The sequence below is a fragment of the Choloepus didactylus genome, chromosome X (assembly GCF_015220235.1).
Source record: "Choloepus didactylus isolate mChoDid1 chromosome X, mChoDid1.pri, whole genome shotgun sequence".
Taxonomy (NCBI): Eukaryota; Metazoa; Chordata; class Mammalia; order Pilosa; family Megalonychidae; genus Choloepus; species Choloepus didactylus.
This window is the reverse complement of record NC_051334.1, coordinates 55,873,742-55,893,465: the sequence shown is the minus strand read 5'-3', so window position 1 is coordinate 55,893,465 and position 19,724 is coordinate 55,873,742. Positions and strand designations below refer to the sequence as shown.

General features: G+C 38.3%; 1 protein-coding gene across 15 annotated transcripts in view; it reads left to right on the top strand.

Moving 5' to 3' along the window:
• LOC119523165 (E3 ubiquitin-protein ligase HUWE1) overlaps window positions 1–19,724 on the top strand; it is a 193,630-nt gene that overhangs the window by 112,840 nt on the left and 61,066 nt on the right. For 14 of the 15 annotated variants that reach the window (XM_037821953.1, XM_037821948.1, XM_037821960.1 and 11 more), the window contains 7 exons: window positions 1,959–2,170; window positions 6,120–6,177; window positions 7,156–7,332; window positions 8,667–8,912; window positions 11,924–12,057; window positions 12,483–12,577; window positions 19,395–19,586. In XM_037821953.1, the coding sequence (XP_037677881.1) occupies window positions 1,959–2,170; window positions 6,120–6,177; window positions 7,156–7,332; window positions 8,667–8,912; window positions 11,924–12,057; window positions 12,483–12,577; window positions 19,395–19,586 (1,114 nt within the window). The remainder of the gene's footprint in view (window positions 1–1,958; window positions 2,171–6,119; window positions 6,178–7,155; window positions 7,333–8,666; window positions 8,913–11,923; window positions 12,058–12,482; window positions 12,578–19,394; window positions 19,587–19,724) is intronic. The other variant, XM_037821956.1, reaches the window with a different exon arrangement.

The following is a 19,724-nucleotide window of genomic DNA, read 5'->3' as shown; positions in this document are numbered from 1 at the left end:
ATATTGGTATGTTTAATGGTGTCTCACAGGTTCCTCAGGCTTGTTCACTTTTCTTCATTCTTTCTGTTCTCCAGAGTGGTTGATTTCAATTGTTGGATCTTCAAGTTCACTGGTTTTTCTTCTGCCAGTTCCAATCTGCTATTGAACTACTCTAGGGAATTGTTAATTACCATTACTGTATTCTTCGGCTATGTTTGGTTTCCTTTCATAATTTCTATGTCTTTATTGATAATATCTTTGTGTTTATCTGTTGTTTCCCTAATTTCCTTCGTTTCTTTGTGCATGTTTTTCATTAACTCTTTGACCATATTTAGCCCCCCCCCGTTTTTTTTAACTTTGGTGTGTCCCAGGCCTAATCCTCCTCAGTGATTGTTATTAATGCTTTAATCTTCTCCTTTGCCTATGCATCTCTTCCTGTTTCTTTGTATTTTTTGTAATCTCTTGTTGAAACCTGGGTATTTTGGTATTTTAATGTGTTATTGCTAGAATTTAGACTCTGGAGCATGTGTTCTTTAATCTTGTATCCAACTAGTAGAATGACAGAACTTTCCTTTAATGCCAGGAGCTAATAACAACAACAGAAAATCCACCTTTCCCAGTCTGTGCACATTGACCTGTGCAAGTGCTCTCCTTCAGAACTTATCCTTACAGTGAGTTTAGAGAACAGCTAGAGGCCAAAATTCAGGAGCTTCCTGATCCTCTCTGCACATTCATCCTGTCCTGGGAATGCTCATGTGGCCCCAAGAATTTTTCTGTTTACACAGACACGAATGTCCCCTCTTCCCTAGGAAACAGTTTCCCCACGGTCCTGGGCACTGCACTGTATGTCCTACAGCCAGCAATCCCTTGCCCCAGGCAGCCACAACTTGAATACTGTCCCCCAGTTTTCTGAAGGAGAGCTCTGTGAGTTGCCTTCTACACACAGGGCAAGTTCTGAGATGGCGAGCATACAATGAGCATCCTGGTTCAGGCCTTGAGAGTGCCACCAGACAAGTTGACACAGGTGTACATGTTCCCAGTATGTGCATGACTGTTAATTCTGCTTTCTCCAGTACCGGGACCTGGGATCAGCCCTGGGAGTGCGGGCTAGCTCTGTACCAAGCAGGCACGGGGATGGGGTTGGGGCTACCCAGGGTGACCCAAGATTCTACCACTTTTAAGTTGCCTTCTTTTTGATTCAGTGCTTGCCCTGTTATTCTAATCCTTTGTTTTCCAGAGCTTTGAGAAAGATATTTCTGCCAATTCTTGCTGGTTGGGTTTTTGTTTTTGTTTTTGTTTTTGTTTTTTTCTGTGGAGGATGGAGCCCCCAAGCTTCTTACTCCACTGTCTTGATCGGAGTGGGGCCTCGGATCATTGGTTCTTGGACTGTGCCTTTAAGAGCATTGTTTCTGCCTCATTTTCTCCATATCCTTTGGTTGATTCTTTGCAAAAAAGAAAAAAAAGTCACTTTAATGCAGGTCTTCTTAGAAAGACGTTGTCCTCTTTTTAGAATTTCAGCTTTTTCAGATTGAGAATTGTTTTCCCTATAAAAACAATTCCTGCACTTAATGTAAATTTCTAAGTATTGCTTTATCGTGTATTATATATCATTATTTATGATATTAACATGTAGCCAGAGTTTAGCGTCTGGTAGTAAAACCATATTACCTACCTGGTTTTTCCTTTTTGATTTTTTTCCACATTTACTAGCTCTGCCAGTTGCCTTTTAGGATTTCTGAAACTAGTATATGAGTTCCTGGTGCTTAGTGAATTAGGACCTGTTGACAGATCAGTTTGTCAGTCACTCAACGACCATGTGGCTCTTGTTTGTAAAGTGGGAAAGGTATGTGTAACATGTATATAAAGGATTTTGGCAAATGCACAGTACATAGAAAATGCTCAAAAAAATGTCAAATCATCCCCTTCCCCAACTCCTTAATTAATAATAAGTAAGTAATCTTGTCTCCTGTGCCTTTCAGTTACTTGAAGAAATCTGTAATCTTGGCAGAGACCCTAAATACATCTGTCAGAAGCCATCGATCCAGAAGGCAGATGGCACTGCCTCTGCTCCTCCCCCAAGATCTAATCATGCTGCAGAAGAGGCCTCTAGTGAGGATGAGGAGGAAGAGGAAGTACAGGCCATGCAGAGCTTTAATTCTACCCAGCAGAGTGAAACTGAGCCTAATCAGCAGTAAGTGTTCAGAAGACAGTTATGTCTAGCCTTGTCATCTTGGAAATGTCACTTCCTCTCTCAATCTCACTTTCATTTTCATCTGTAAACATGAGAGCATTAGATTAGATTATTTTCAGGTTCTTTCCACCCCTGAGAGTCTAGCTTTTCTTTCTTTGAAACTTGGGTATCATTTGTGCTATTCATTTATTGTATTGTTTGCCTTAGCAAGCTATCTTTCTTAAAAGCTGTTTGTGAAATTGAATTAGAACTCATTTTATCAATTGGATGGGCTTTCCGCAGAGGACAGTTCCCCCCCCCCCCCATGTTGATTTGGAATTCTTTGTCAGCTGCTAGATCATTTCCGTAAGTGAGCACATATGAAACACGTTGCACTTATTTTTTTTTGATACAGTTTTATTGAGATATGTTCACATACACTACAGTCATCCACAGTGTACAGTTATTCACAGTACCATCATATAGTATAGCATTCATCACCAGAATCAATTTTTGAATATTTTCCTTACTCCAAAAAAAAAAAGTAAAAAAGAACACCTAAAACATTACACCACCCCACCCCCTCCATCCCACCCTATTTTTCATTTAGTTTTCATCTCCATTTTTCTACTCATCTGTCCATACACTGGATAAAGGGAGTGTGAGCCACAAGGTTTTCATAATCACACAGTCATACCCTGTAAGCTACAGTTATGCAATCGTCTTCAAGAATCAAGGCTACTGGGTTGCAGTTCAGCAGTTTCAGGTATTTCCTTCTAGCTATTCCAGTACACTAAAAACTGAAAAGGGATATCTATATATCGCATAAGAATGCCCTCCAGAGTGACCTCTCGACTCCATTTGAAATCTCTCAGCCACAGAAACTTTATTTTGTTTTATCTCTTCCCTCTTTTGGTCAAGAAGATTTTCTCAGTTCCATGATGCTGAGTCCAGGCTCATCCCCAGGGTTCATGTCCCACATTAGCAGGGGGTTTTACTCACCTGGGAGTCATGTCCCACCTAGAGGGGAGGGTAGTGAGTTCACCTCCCACATGGGCTTAGAGAGAGCGAGAGAGCGACACATCTGAGCAACAAAGAGGTTCTCTGGGAGAGACTCTTAAGCACAATTATAAGTAGGCTTAGCCTCCTTTGCAGTAACAAGCTTCATAATGGCAAGCCCCAAGATTGAGGGCTCATCCTACTAAATTGTTAGTCCTCAATGTGAGAATAAACCCAGGTGGGGAAATCCAACATTTCCACGTTTTTCCCCAGTTCCTCGGGGGGGCCCTGCAAATACATTTTTATTCTTTGCCCAAATTACTTTGGGATGTGTCAGGATTTCACCCTAAACTGTATGTACCTACCAGATTTCACTTCCTCTTCTAAGTTCCATGTACTTATGTTATTAGACTAAACAGACCATACAAGTTACATTATTTAGTGTGCTGCAGAAAATATAGATCCTGTACCAAATAAACATCTCTTCCCTTGGTCTCACACAGAAGTTGAAGTTTTAAAACACAGTCAGTATCATTCTTTACCCTTTGGCCTGGTTTGCATTACTCCTCACCAGATCCGCTTCATTGATAGCTCTAACTGAAGTCTGAACTCTTTTTCAGCTCTTTTAACAGTTACCGTAGTGAGGTAATACTGACATTCATAGCTGCCGAGCTCTAGCTCTGAGTTTCAGGTGTCACAGATACCCAAAGTTTCAGAGACAAACCAGGTTAAACACAAAGTGCTCAGCATCTCAGAATTTAGAGAGAACCGTTACAACTCAGAAATAGATGTGACTGCTGAAAGAGCGTACAAACTAGGGACCATTACAATAAGCGTTCCCCTGATAAAGCTGTGCTCCAAGATTCAATTCTTGGAGTTTACATGTTATAATTTGTCCCTGTTAGTGAGGCATTATAATGTTTGTCTTTTCGTTTGTGGCAAACTTCACTCAAAATGTTGTTGCCAAGATCCATTCACCTAGTTGTGTGTCTCATAGCTTCTTTCCTTTTTGCAGCTGCTCAATATTCTATTGTATGCATATACCACAGTTCACCATTCTGTTTATCAGTCAATGTACCCTTAGGCCACCTCCATCCATTGCAAATCTGGAATACTGCCGCCATATTTACCAGTGTGCAAATATGCATTCCTGTCCCTTTACTCAGATCTTCCAAGTATATATACCACAATGAGGTTGCAGGACCTTCTGGCACCACACACACAGCCTCCTGTGGAATGACCACCTTGTCCTCCAGATAGGCTACACCATTCTCCTTCCCCACCAACAGTGAATAGGTACATCCCTCTCTCCAAGTTTTCTCCAGCACTTGTATCCTTCTGTTTATATTTTTCCCTGCAGTCTTACAGAGATATAGTCATATACCATACAGTCATCCATGGTATACAATCAGTTGTTCACGGTATCATCATACAGTTGTGCATTCATCACTACAATCAGCACTTGAACATATTCATTACTCAAAAAAAATTAAAAAATAATAAAAAAGATAAAAGAAAAAATAAAATAAAATACAACAGTAAGGTCAGACAGCCACACCACTACCAAGAATCCCATACCCTTCCCTTATATCCCCCTCTCATAGACATTTAGCTTTGGTGTATTGCCTTTGTTACATTTAGTGGGAAAAGGTGATCATTTTAATACTCCTATATGCTTTCCTGAGCCTGGGAGGCAAAAGGTGAAGGTAGATGGAAAAGTGATTATAAAGTTTGTTCCCAGAAGTTGTATTAAGAACCACTGTTGGTGTGCTTTCTCTTTTGTTCTCCTCCCCAACTTCAGTACACCAAATAAGGGAAAGCAATCTGGGTCCCATTTCATAGTATTACTTAGGCTCTTTGCCATCAAATTAGGCTTGTGCAAAGGAGGGGCAGGTGTCTTTGTTGGGCTGGAGCCATACCTGCACTCCTTATCTGTAGAGATGGGTCTCTGGGTTATTTCCAAGAAGATGAGGCCAGTGTGGGTGGATAACTGGTGTAAATGGCAGGGAATGCTGCTGTTGCTCTGAGAAGGTACTTTAGAGTCATGGAAATGCTTGTGATCTTACCATGGAATCAGTGCAACCTTAGGTGATATGTTCTCCCTTTGTACAAAAGACTTCCCCAAATTCTTTGTTGAACATGTTCACAACATCCTACCCAGTCCCTAGCATTGGGCATTACATCACTAAAATCATTCTTGATGCCTCTCCACTCTGCTGTTCTACATTTTGCTGTCAAATGTCCTTGTGCAAGGCAAATATTTTTTCACCTTTTGTCTTACTCAGAGATGAGAACTATTAACCTCTTTCCAACTTACTTTCTCCTCCCCTGATCTCTTCCTTCTTCCCTCTCTGTCCTCCCCTCTTAAAAAAAAAAAAAATCTGTTCCAGAGTCCTGTGCCCAAATTGCTTTTTATTTTCCTTTGGTTTTGTCCCTCCCCTGGAGTTTGTCCTTGGAATAGATTTTGTTTCATTTAAATATACTTTTTGGTTTATTTTATTTTTTTCCCTCTGTTACTTTCTTACAAAAGCCAACATGTAGCCATTGGGCTAAAGGCTGCATTTTCTGCAGCCATGGTAGTGTGGGAGCCCTCTGGTCTATAGTACAGCATTGAAGCATTTGAGAAGGCCAAAGACCAGATCAATTTAGGGATAATTCTGAAACTTTCATGCCACAAGTACAGATTTTAAAGAAGTGGGCGTGGTGGGGGGATGGGGTGCCTTGGTATAGGGTTCACATTTGACTAATGGGTAGGAAGAAACCTGACTCTTTCCAACTGATTTGAAAAAAAAATTGACAGATTCTTTCTCCTGCTCTCCATAATCTTAAATCTGATGCAAGAATTTGGTAAAATGTGTATGTCTTTGTCTAGCTCCTTTCTTAAGGAAATTTCATCTTTTAATCAAACCTATTTTTTAATATTTTAATATTGATGAATTCCTGTATAACTCACTCTTTTCTCCTTCAACAGGGTTGTTGGTACAGAGGAACGTATTCCTATACCCCTCATGGATTACATCCTTAATGTGGTAAGAGTCATCCTAGGGCAAGATGAGTAAAGTATGTGATTTTCCTGAAAATATTTGGGGCTACCAGAGAAAGATAGAGTCCAGTGATTTCCATGTCTGTTTTCACTGGGGTTCTTAAAGTGTGAAGCAGGAGAGAAAGATGTTTTTGTTCTGTGTCTGGTTTGCCAAAAATCAGCCAAGACTCCCCTTTTTTGGATATTCCCAGTATTCTGTTCATTGTTACCATTCCCCTTTAGAATCCCAGTGGGAAAAGAAAGGGTCTCTATGCCAGTCTGCTGTTAACAGGGATTGTTTATGTTATCTGAGTGTGTTCAACATGTATTTTTCCCCATTATCTTACCTCTTATTTTAAAAAGTGGCCTTTTAACCTGTGTGTCTCACAGGAAAAATTGAGAACTTTGAATTTTCCCAGAATTGTCTACTGGAAGGTGCAGCCCACTCACTGTTTGTTCTAAGTCCCTTTAGCACTTTCTCTCATGCCCATGTATTTGCTGCCCACATTTTAACTTCTTACCCTTACAAAATGCTTTGTTCAGTCTGAATCACCCCTCTAGAGTTCTAGGTTTCATTCGCATTATAAGTGCATCTGAGGAGAAAGCAACCATGAGTCTGCCTCTAGTGGAGAGGCAACATATTATGATGACAGGAACACTAGGTTAGCAAATTAGGAGATCAGTCCTGATTCTGCCACTATTTCATAGTGTGGCCCTGGGTGAGTTACTCTCTGCACTCTCAGTAATCTAATTTTAGGTGTATTGAAAACACAGATTGGGAAGCAGTTTTAGTTCTTTATTTTCTGGATGTTTTAGGTCTGTATTATACATATACCCTGTTTGCCTCTAGATTTTGGTCTTCTAGAAAATACTGATTTCATGACTACAAGGTTGTCCCCGTCCTTTCTCCCAGCTGGCCTTATCTCCTTTTAGTTCCAAGTGTGTCAAGCTTTTTTCAGACTTTTTAAATTTTTTCATTACCTAGATGAAATTTGTGGAATCTATTCTCAGCAACAATACAACAGATGACCACTGCCAGGAATTTGTGAATCAGAAAGGACTCTTGCCTTTGGTTACCATTTTGGGTCTTCCTAATCTGCCCATTGACTTTCCCACATCTGCGGCCTGTCAGGCTGTTGCAGGTGTCTGCAAATCCATATTGGTAAGAAGCATCTGACTAAATATTTTCATTTCTTTTTAGAAATCAATGTTAGTGATATTTTTGTATATGTTTAACGGTGGTCTCCCTTACCTTCAACTAAAGAATAATGAAGAAATTTGTGTTATGTACTACAAGTGAATTTTCTGACTAATATATAGTGTGCTGTGTTACTTCTCATTGTAAAGTTAAAGTTCTTTGTTTTTGTGTTTGGCATGTAATTCTACCATCGTTTGAGTTAATTGGAGGGGCAAGTATATCTCCTAGAAAGCTTTGTAACTGAGTTTTATTAGTTTGTCATTCTGCTTTGTCATGGATGCTTTTTTTTTTTTAACACAATCTGGTATGTTTGGCCATATGTGTTTTTTTTGTTTTTTGTTTTTTTTTTTTTTCATTTTTCAAGCATGATAGTCATGTATTTGAAGCATTGATAATTGATCATTCTGATTTTGTACAAAATGAAGTCGCTTTATTAGCTGAGTTGTGCAGTGATAAATAATTTCTTTTAAAAATCAGAAATCCTGTTGCTTACAGACTTTGAAAGATCCATAATTGTGATATATCTGCATTTAATGTTTTATTTTGCTTTACTCTTTACAAAAATTAAGTGCTATTCATAAGAAAGGAAAAAGTATTGATCCATCTTTATCCTACTTCTAAAATACTGTGCAAAGATTTATTTAAAGCCGTTGGAAATGCACGATTGCTCCTGTCTTTGAATGGCCAGTGATGGTGTTTTGCTGTCAGATTTTTCTTCAGACTTCAAAAAAAATCAGAAGGGTCATGTACTTCTTGTATTGTCCCATTAAAAAAAGAAGAAGAAATCGCCTAGCTAATGTCTGATCCCAGAATCATTTTGTTTTAGGAAGTAATGAATATTGTAATAGTAATTTACATACGTGCTTTGAAATCGTGCCTAACAGTGCTTGCTCCCTGTTGAGCCTAATTTGGAATTGCTTAGTAAAGAAACTCTCTCATCAAGAGGTTCCAAACTGAAAGTGTATTAAAAAGACCTTTTTTCCATTGTCTGCCCTCCCTCCTCTTACCACAAATAAATAATTTTGCAGTATGGTATCCTTGCTGTAACAGTATTCCAATCTGGCCATCACAGGCTTTTAAGTATGATTGGCTCAACAAGTTTGAAAGCCTCTCCTTTGAGACAAGTAGTGTATTGCTTGAGAAAGAGGCTTTGAGTTATGTCATACCTGGATTCATTTTGGGGCTCCTGCACTTAACAGATGAGAAACCATGGCCAGGTCTGAAATTTGTTAGGCTTGTCTTCCACTTCCATTGTGACAATTATAGATACGGTGCATATAAAGTTATTCTTTTTTCAGACACTATCACATGAACCCAAAGTGCTTCAGGAGGGTCTTCTTCAATTGGACTCCATCCTCTCTTCCTTGGAGCCCTTACATCGCCCAATTGAATCTCCTGGGGGCTCAGTGTTGTTGCGAGAACTGGCTTGTGCCGGCAATGTTGCTGATGCTACCCTCTCAGCTCAGGCCACACCCCTACTGCATTCTCTTACTGCTGCCCACGCCTACATCATGATGTTTGTTCATACTTGCAGAGTTGGACAGGTAAGGATACCCTTAGGGGTGAACTTGTTGGTTTTAAAGCCAGTAAAATACCTAGGGGGGGATATTTCTGTTAAGTTTCTGTGCTTGGAAGCAAATCTACCTGCGTTTAGCAGCTGAAAGGTCAGATTTAGGGAGAGATTTTTGGTAATGTCTCCGCTTTTAGTGGGTAATGTAGATTTGTGCTTCAAGTTGCTGTCTAAATTTACTCCAGAGCTCTTCCTTAGTCCATTTTTTTTTATTAGAAATTGGGTGACATGCCAATGTTCATAGCAGCATTATTCACAATTGCCAAGAGATGGAAATAACCCAAATGTCCTTCAACAGATGAGTGGATAAACAAAATGTGGTATATACACACGATGGAATACTACACGGCAGTAAGAAGGAACGATCTTGTGAAACATATGACAACATAGATGAACCTTGAAGACATAATGCTGAGCGAAATAAGCCAGGCACAAAAAGAGAAATATTATATGCTACCACTAATGTGAACTTTGAAAACTGTAAAACAAATGGTTTATAATGTAGAAGGTAGGGGAACTAGCAGTAGAGAGCAATTAAGGAAGGGGAAACAATAATCCAAGAAGAACAGATAAGCTATTTAACGTTCTGGGAATGCCCAGGAATGACTATGGTCTGTTAATTTCTGATGGATATAGTAGGAACAAGTTCACAGAAATGTTGCTATATTATGTAACTTTCTTGGGGTAAAGTAGGAACATGTTGGAAGTTAAGCAGTTATCTTAGGTTAGTTGTCTTTTTCTTACTCCCTTGTTATGGTCTCTTTGAAATGTTCTTTTATTGTATGTTTGTTTTCTTTTTAACTTTTTTTTTCATACAGTTGATTTAAAAAAGAAGGGAAAGTTAAAAAAAAAAAAAAAGAAAGAAAGAAAAACAAGGGAAAAAAAAAAATGATGTAGTGCCCCCTTGAGGAGCCTGTGGAGAATGCAGGGGTATTCGCCTACCCCACCACCATGGTTGCTAACATGACCACAGACATAGGGGACTGGTGGTTTGATGGGTTGAGCCCTCTACCATAAGTTTTACCCTTGGGAAGATGGTTGCTGCAAAGGAGAGGCTAGGCCTCCCTATATTTGTGCCTAAGAGTCTCCTCCTGAATGCCTATTTGTTGCTCAGATGTGGCCCTCTCTCTCTGGCTAAGCCAACTTGGAAGGTGAAATCACTGCCCTCCCCCCTACGTGGGATCAGACACCCAGGGGAGTGAATCTCCCTGGCAACGTAGAATATGACTCCCGGGGAGGAATGTAGACCCAGCATCGTGGGACGGAGAACATCTTCTTGACCAAAAGGGGGATGTGAAAGGAAATGAAATAAGCTTCAGTGGCAGGGAGATTCCAAAACGAGCCGAGAGGTCACTCTGGTAGGCACTCTTACGCACACTTTAGACAACCCTTTTTAGGTTCTAAAGAATTGGGGTAGCTGGTGGTGGATACCTGAAACTATCAAACTACAACCCAGAACCCATGAATCTCGAAGACAGTTGTATAAAAATGTAGCTTATGAGGGGTGACAGTGGGATTGGGAAAGCCATAAGGACCACACTCCACTTTGTCTAGTTTATGGATGGATGAGTAGAAAAATAGGGGAAGGAAACAAACAGACAAAGGTACCCAGTGTTCTTTTTTACTTCAATTGCTCTTTTTCACTCTAATTATTATTCTTGTTATGTTTGTGTGTGTGCTAATGAAGGTGTCAGGGATTGATTTAGGTGATAAATGTACAACTATGTAATGGTACTGTAAACAATCGAAAGTACGATTTGTTTTGTATGACTGCGTGGTATGTGAATATATCTCAATAAAATGATGATAAAAAATAAATAAAAGACAAAAAAAAAGAAATAGGGTGACAATATAATTTGTTATGTGAACTGAACCTTCTTGAGAGTGAAAGAGGTTGTTATACATAATTAACAGGCATTAATTGATGTATATCATGCATATAGGCCAACTGGGATATATATACGGTCACCCATTTTAGTAGGTAAACCTCAGTTGGGTGCTGTACTGGCCTTATTACTTTCTAATCTTTCTACAAGTGCTTGTGGGCTTGGTAATGGGGTGGCAAGAAGGAAATTACACCACAGAACATTTGAATCAATGGTAAAGAGAGATTACTAAAAATGTTCAGAGTATCAAACCCTATGCCTGCAATATATAATCTCTGTAGTTCCCAAAAAAAGGGCATTTTTTGCATGTGCTCACAATTTTATCACCTTTACTCCTAAGGTAATTGATTCTAAAAGTAGTATACCAGCCCAGAACTCCTGTTTTATGCTATTGAGCAGGTGTCTATTCCCTGCCAACCACTGGGTCAGTTTAGAAATCAAAAGCACAATTATAATGAGGCAAAATGTTAAAATTGGTGGATCTGAGTCTGGAGGAGGGTGGTATGTTGGAATTCTCTGTATGGTTTTTCTATTAATTTTGCAAATGTCCTGTAATTTTGAAATATTTCCAGATAAAAAGTTTAAAGAAAAAAAACCATAATTATAAACTATTTAGAAAATAAATCATGTAACAAAGCTTAGGGATTTGTATTTGATTTGTGATTTTCGTGTGTTTTCATTATTAAGTGAAATAAAGTAAGTATTCAATTCAAGGAATATTCAAAGATATTTACCAAAGAAAAGAAATTAGAGTGAAATAATCACCACTAACCCCGCTAACAAATTGAACAAGCAGTTAATAAATCTGTAAAACTTTCTTTGGTTTAAAAAAAGAGTTGCCTGTGACTCTTCTCTTTCACTTTATAAAAAGCAATTCGAAATGAGAAGGGATATTAGAGATACTAGAAAAATTGTTATAAGAGAATACTTTATGAAACTGATCTTTTATGTAGAAATTTTGAACTGGACATCTCTGTAAGAATAACAGTGATGGGAAAATAGTGTCCCTTATCTTTCTAAAACAGCTAAAAGTTGATTTTGAACATAATTGCTTAGAGGATAGCCCAAAAGGTTAACATTCTTTTTGCTTTGATTGTAGAGTGAAATTCGTTCCATCTCTGTAAACCAGTGGGGCTCTCAGCTGGGTCTGAGTGTTCTAAGCAAGCTGAGCCAGTTATACTGTTCCCTGGTGTGGGAAAGTACTGTCCTCCTCTCTCTATGTACCCCAAACAGGTAAGGCATTGGTCATCTCCTTCTATAGCCTTTGTTATCCTTTCTGAGAAAGAAACTGAGCTCAATGTGCCTGGAATTCTGCTTGTTGAAGGATGGGAGGTATAGTAAAGAGTTCAGAGGCTTTCTTGTCCTTTTCCATTTACCAGCCTAGGGATTTGCTTACAAATTGAAACATCTTTTGCATCTCAGTTATGCTGGGTTGCATGGTAGATGCTTAAAATTTGCTCCTGTTGTTAGGCAGATATAAAGAATTGAGTTGGAAACCTTGTTGAGTACTACTTAAGGAATTTGATCATTGCGAATGTTTTATTACATACAGGTTGACTATTGACTGCTATAGGAGGGATAGTGTTTGGCCAACCAAGTTAGAGACAGTGCAAACTATCAGGGGAACTATCCTTATTTCTTTGTTTCTGTTGTTGCAGCCTACCATCTGGGTGTGAATTTGGCCAGGCAGACATGCAGAAACTGGTTCCCAAGGATGAGAAGGCAGGTACGACCCAGGGCGGAAAAAGATCAGGTAACTCTAAGAAACTAAAATCTTAGTCATTCGTTCTTTGAGTTCTGTCCCTGTTATCTTTATAGGTCTATCGTGAAATTTTAGTTAGCTCTATTATCCACAGATCTCTTTCCTTTCACTGATGTTTCAGTTACTTATTTATTTCAAAGATAAACTATTGTTAGTCTTTTTTTATGAAAACATACACACAGTGTAAAAATTAGAAAATATAGATGCAGTCACCCATATTTTTACCACCCAAAACATCATTTTGGAACTTTCACCTAATCTTTTTCTCTGGGATATATTTTCTTAACAGATTTGTGGTCATCTTAAGTATAGTGTATTTCATATCTTTCTCTTTTCACTTAACATTAATGCATGTAAAGGAGTATGATGAATTAACCATTTCCTTTTACATTTCTAATGTACTATTTTGAAAAATGACATCTTTGTATGTAGTGTGCAGATGTACTGGAAAGTTGCTGTGGAATATTTTAGAACCGCACTGTCCGGTATGGTAGACAAATTTAAGAATTGATACTTGTTCCCATTATTGGAAAACTTTTAAGTGTGTTTGGAACAACTTGGATATATGAATCTATATTTTCAACTAAATTTTATGAACTGTAAATACGGATCAAGCATTTCAATGAAAATTTAACATCTGAATTGAGATGTGCTGTGAGTATGAAATGGACAAGTTTTGAGGACTTCGTATATAAAAAAGAATGTAAAGTCTCAATTTTTATATTGATTACATGTTGAAATGAGAAAATTTTGATAATATTGTGTTAAAATATTATTAACAATAGTTTCACCTGTTTCTTTTTAGTGTGGCTACTACAAAATTTTAAATATATGGCTTGCATTATATTTCTTTTGGACAGTGCTGATTTAGAAAGTTTATCTTTTATGATAATAAAAGCTACCAATTGCAATAAGCAGAAATTATGCACAATTTTCTGACCCTAATACAACAAGCCTAAAATTAATAAAAGCAACTTCTTTAGAAAGGTTTTTTTCTCCTATGTTCTGCATCAGGGAGGAAATAAAAATTGATAAACTAGGATTGTGGGAAGATGGCGGAGTAGGAAGCTCCAGGAATCAGTCCCTCCACCAGAACAACTATTAAACAGGCAGGAACTGTCTGAATCAACTATTTTGAAACTCCGGAATCTAGTAGAACACTGTGCAGCATCCAGGGAAGAGCGGGAGGAAGAGGCTGGTAAATCGCGGTAAATACTGGTGAATTGCACTCTCCGTGTGGGCGGCTGTTGTCGCCCATCCCCCAACATCGCGGCAGGTAGCAGTGAGGTACTCAACCCCAGCCCTTGGCACAGCTTGCTTGTGCCAGGGTGGGATATAAATACCTAGTTTAGGGGGTGTGTGGTCCAATTGCTGATCACTGCTTTTTATTAGCTACTTCAGATCACTTGGGTCCGGGATCTGAGGGCGGCCATTGTTCCAACCTGCCCTGGGCAAAAGCGGCAGAGGAGACTTAAAGACACAATGCTTCCTCAAAACTACGGAAAACAGTTAAAGGGCTGCATTTACTGAGCAAGTGCCGAATCAAGAAAACGCAGCTTCAAGGAGCCATAAGAGAAACTCCTGGCACCCATCCTAGCTCCTTCATCCCTTCCCAGGGCAGTTTGGAGCCAGCCTGGGCCCCCGTTGTGGGTCCCTAGTCTTGTTCCATCTGTTAAGACTGTCTTGGGAAACTCTTCCCAGGTGTGTGCACCACCCCCTTCCCCCCCCCCATCCCGAATTTGCCCTCCAGGCAAAAGCAGCTTGTGTAAGAAACAGTTGAGTCGGGCTGCCTAGGGCAAAGGCTTAGCTGCTTTCAGTCCCACAGTTGAACACCCAGGAGAGGGAGAAGGTCTGTTTCCTGGGGAGTAGAGGGGGCATTCAAATTATTTTAAACAGGGGAACTCTTAAGGCCACTAGCAAGCACAAGCCCAGGACAAGACACAGGCCCAGAAAAGACAGGGAGGACCCTGCACTTTGCATTCGCCTTGGGCTGACCTTGATAAGAGGGCTGAACTCTGAGGGAGATCACCGGCCAACGCAAAACCAGTTTGCAAAGACTGTGAAGGGTGTTTTTTTGCATTGGTTTGTTTGCTTTTGTTAGCTCCTGGCACTCGAGCAAGAAACAACTCAAGACTAAATCCCAGAGATAACATTTAAACATATAAAAATGTACAGTGTGCAGCAAAAGATTACAAGTCAAACAAAGAAACAAGGAGTGATGGACTATCCAAAGGAAGTGGATAAAAATCTGAAGAAAACATCAACAAAGAAGACAAGACTGTGGACATACTGGACAAAGACTTTTAAAAAATGATCTTCAGTATGCTCAAGGAGGTGAAGAAACATGCAGAGAAAGAACTCAAGGAAATCAAGGAAACAATGAATGAACAATATGAGAATCTCAATAAAGTGATAAAGATTTTAAAAGGAACCAAAGAAGACTACTGAAGTTGAAGACTACGATTATAACTGAAATGAAAAATACCAGGAGGGTTTCAACAGGAGATTGGAATTTGGCAGTAGAAAGAATCAGTGATCTCAAAGACAAGACAATTGAAATGAGTCAGGCAGAGAAGCAGAAAGAAAAAAGAATTAGTAAAAGTGAAAATTGCCTGAGAAACCTGTGGGAAGCCATCAAGCATTCCAGTAAATAACACATTTTGAGATTCCCAGAGGGAGATAAAGGAGAAAAAGAAGCAGAAGGAATATTTAAAAAAAAATGACAGAAAGCTTCCCAAACTTGGTAAATGACATGAATATTCATATCCAAGAAACCCATCAAACAAGATAAACTTGAAGAGAAATACATCCAGACATGTGGTGGTCAAACTGTTGAATGCTAAGGACAAGGAGAGAGTTCTGAAAGCTGCAAGATAAAAGCAATGTGTTGCATACAAGGGAGTCCCAATTAGATCAAGTGCTGATTTCTCATCAGAAATCATAGAGGCAAGAAGGCAGTAGGTTGGAATACTTAAAGTGCTGAAAGGAAACAACTGCCACTCAAGAATTCTATATCCAGCGAGACTTTCTTTCAAAAATTAGGGAGAGACTAAGACATGCTTGGATAAAAAAAAGCTGAAGGAGTTCGTCACCACTAAAACTGCCCTGCAAGGGAGTTCTTCAGACTGAGAGGAAGGGATGCATAAAGAAATAAAGACCTGAGGTAAAGGTAACATTTGGGTACTTATAAATGCCAGTACTATTGTATTGTATTTTTTGGTGTGTAGTTCCACCTCTTCTTACAGGTGCTAAAATGCAAATGCATAAAAAATAATGAGAAATCTATGGTTTTGAACATAAGGTGTACAGGAAAACAGGTGGGGGAATGGAGGGGTACAGGAATAGTGTACGTGTATACTATTTTAGTTAAGTTGGTATCAAATAAAAAATGGTTGGTAGATATTTAGGATGTTAAATTTTAACTTCATGGTTAAAGTATATGAAACATACATCCAGAAAGAAATGTGAAGGTACTCTGGTATAATACAAAAAGTCAAATATGAAAGTAGGCATTAGCAGAAGAATTGAGGGTCAAAAAAGGTGTAAAACTTGCAAAGACTAAATAGCAAAATGGCAGAAAAAATCTTGTATTATCAGTAGTTACTTTAAATGTTAATAGATTAAATTTTCCAGTCAAAAGACAGCGATTGGCAAAATGGATAAAAAAGCATGACTCAACTATTTACAAGAAACTTCACCTTAAATTCAAGACACACAAGTAGGTTGAAAGTGAAAGGATGGAAAAAGATGTACCATGCTAGTAGTAACCAAAAGAGAGCTGGGGTTGCTATACTAATATCAGATAAAATAGACTTTAAATCATAAGCTATCATAAGGGATAAAGAAGGTCATTATATACTGACAAAGGGTCAATTCAGCAAGAAGATGTAGCAATGATAAATATATGTACACGTTGCAGCAGAGCCTCGATATATATGGAGCAAATATTGAGAGATTTGAAAGGAGAAATAGATGATTCTATATTAATAGTAGACTTTAATACACCACTTTCAGTAATGGATAGAACATCTAGACAGAAGATCAGTAAGGAAAGAGAAGACGCATGTGATACGCTAAACCAACTAGACCTAACAGACACATATAGAACATTTCACCCAACAAAAAAACAGAGTACACATTCTTCTCAGGTGCACATGGATCATTCTCCAGGGTAGACCATATATCACAAAGGAAGTCTCAATAAATTCAAAATATTGAATTGACCACAATGCAGTGACACTAGAAATCAGTAGAGAAAGGGAAAATTCACACATATGTGGAAATCAAACCATGTACTCTAAACAAATTAGTCAAAGAAGAAATCCCAAGGGAAATTAGAAAATATTTTGAAATAAATGAAAATGAAAACACGACATACCAAAACCTAGGGGATGCAGCGCTGAGAGGGAAATTTATAGCCCTAAATGTTTACATTAAAAAAGAAGAAAGATCTCAATTCAAAGACCTCAAAACCATAGAATCTAAAAAAAAGAACAAACTAAATCCAAAGCAAGCAGAAGGAGGAAATAACAAAGATTAGAATGGAGAGAAATGAATGGAGAATAAAAAAGCAATATATAGAATCAACAAAACCAAAAGTTGTTTCTTTGAAAAGATCAACAAATTTGACAAGGGAAATAAAGGACACAAATTAAGTAAAATCAGAAATGAAAAGGAGGGCATTACGTCCAACCACACAGAAATAAAAAGGACTATAAGAGGATGTTATGAACAACTGTATGCCAACAAATTAGATAAGCCCAATGAAATGGACAAATTCCTAGAAACACACAAAACACCTACATTGCCTCAAGAAGCAGAGGTTGAATCAGCAATCAAAAATGCCCCAACAAAGAAAAGCTTAGTACCACATGGCTTCACAGGTGAATTTTACCAATTACAAGAAGAATTAACACCAGAACTGCGCAAACTCTTCCAGAAAACAGAAGAGGAAGTAACACTCCCTAACTCATTCTATGAGGCCAACATCACCCTCATACCAAAGCCAGATAAAAGTACCACAAGGAAAGAAAATTACAAAATATCTCTTAACAACATAAGTTTGGTATAGAATTACAATATAACCGGCAATTCTACTTGAAGGTTGAATTGGACCTAGAATTGAAAGCAGGGACTTGAACGGATATTTGTGCTCCGATGTTCATAGTGGCATTATACACAGTTGCCAAAAGATGGAAGCAATCCAAGTGCCCATCAACCAATGAATGGATAAACAAAGTGTGATATATACCCAGAATGAACCATAATTCAGCTGTAAAAAAGAATGAAGTCCTGATACATGCAACAACATGGATGAATTTTGAAGACATGTTGATTGAAATAAGCTAGATACAAAAGGACTAATATTGCATGATCTTGCTGATACAAAATAATTAGAAGAAGCAAATGCATCAAGTCAGAAACTAGAATATATGTGACCATGCGTCAGGGTTGTGTAGGGAATGGGTGGTTAATGCTTCAGTTGTAAGTTTGTATTGGGGATTAAGTAAATGTTTTGGTAATGGGTGATGATAATGGTAGTGCAACATTGTGAACATAATTAATAGCACTGAAATATATATTTGAATGTACTTAAAAGGGGAAGTTCTGGGTTCTATAAATGTTACTAGAATAAAATTTTAAAAAGCCATAGGACTCTGCAAAACAGTGGACTATAGTTAATAGTACAGTTATAAAAATGTTCCCTGAATTGTGACAAATGTGCCACACATTTGCAAGGTATTCATAATAGGGTGGTATATGGGAAGTTTGTATTTTATGCATGATTTATCTGTAATTCTATAACCTCTCTAATAAACAAGATTGATAAATTATTAAGCAAATAATGAAGATAATTCTATGTATACAAACACTTCAGATCTGCTTACAAATTATACTCAGATTACTGAGGAAATAAATTGCTGAGGAACTAATAAAGATAAAGCAGACAACTTCTAAAAGAACAAAGACTTACATGAAAACTAGGTATTATGGGGACAAAGCAGAATTAATAAAATTTGCACATGCCTCTGGCAAGGCTAATTTTGGAGAAAATGTACCATCCAAACCTAGTGAGAATCTCATGTTTAGTCAAAATATATGAAATTTAACTGAAGAAATGAATAACTAGTTTATATTAGGAACTGAGAATGAAATTAGAGTCATTGTTAAAGAATTACCTCTCCGACAGTCCAGATATATTTTTTAGCAATTTCTGTCACATTTAAAAGATAACTCAGATTCTACATAACTTTTCCAGAGCATTGTAAAGAAAACTTGTGTAAATTGTTGTTTACATAAAGCTGATTCTGAGATCTAAGAGCACACGCATATCAAAAAAGACATCTCGCATTCATATACAAAAATCTTAAATGTTAGGAAATAGAATTCTCCAGTGTGTTAATATATGATGTCCAATTTGAGTTTGTTACAGAGCTATAAAACTCCAGCAGGGCATCCACGTTGCCAGCATCAGGGGCACCATTCATATTGTAGTCTATGTGAGTGGTACTCCATGGGTTGTGCCGTGCCTACAACAGTCTTCCAAGGTAGCTGTGGGTAAAATCTGTTCATTTCTTCTCATTTGAAGATGTCAGCATTAGCTATTTACAGAGGAGCATATCAGTACATTTCCTCCCCCCCCACCCACCCACCCCCACCCCACCCACCCCCACCTAGATTTAGGAAGTTGTAGATATATAAAGAGTAGCAAGCACCATAGGTAGCTCTTTCTTGGGACTCTTCAGAAGAAGGAACCAGGTAAGTGCTGTTTGTACATGGTCTTACTGCTTCCCTCTTATGTCTGCAGATGGGGAACAAGATGGGACAGCTGGAAGTATGGATGCTTCTACCCAGGGTTTGTTAGAAGGAATTGGGCTAGATGGTGACACATTGGCTCCCATGGAGACAGATGAACCTGCTGCTTCAGATTCTAAGGGCAAATCTAAAATCACACCAGCCATGGCTGCCAGAATCAAGCAAATCAAGCCTTTGTTGTCAGGTGAGTGATTCTCTATTTTCTACTTCATTTTCTCGTGTTCAGGGCCTCGGTCAGTTCTCAAACATAAATTGAGTTGTTAAGGCTGTGCTGTTTCATTTAAGGAAGTTTTAAACTTCTGACTCACTTTCATATGTACTT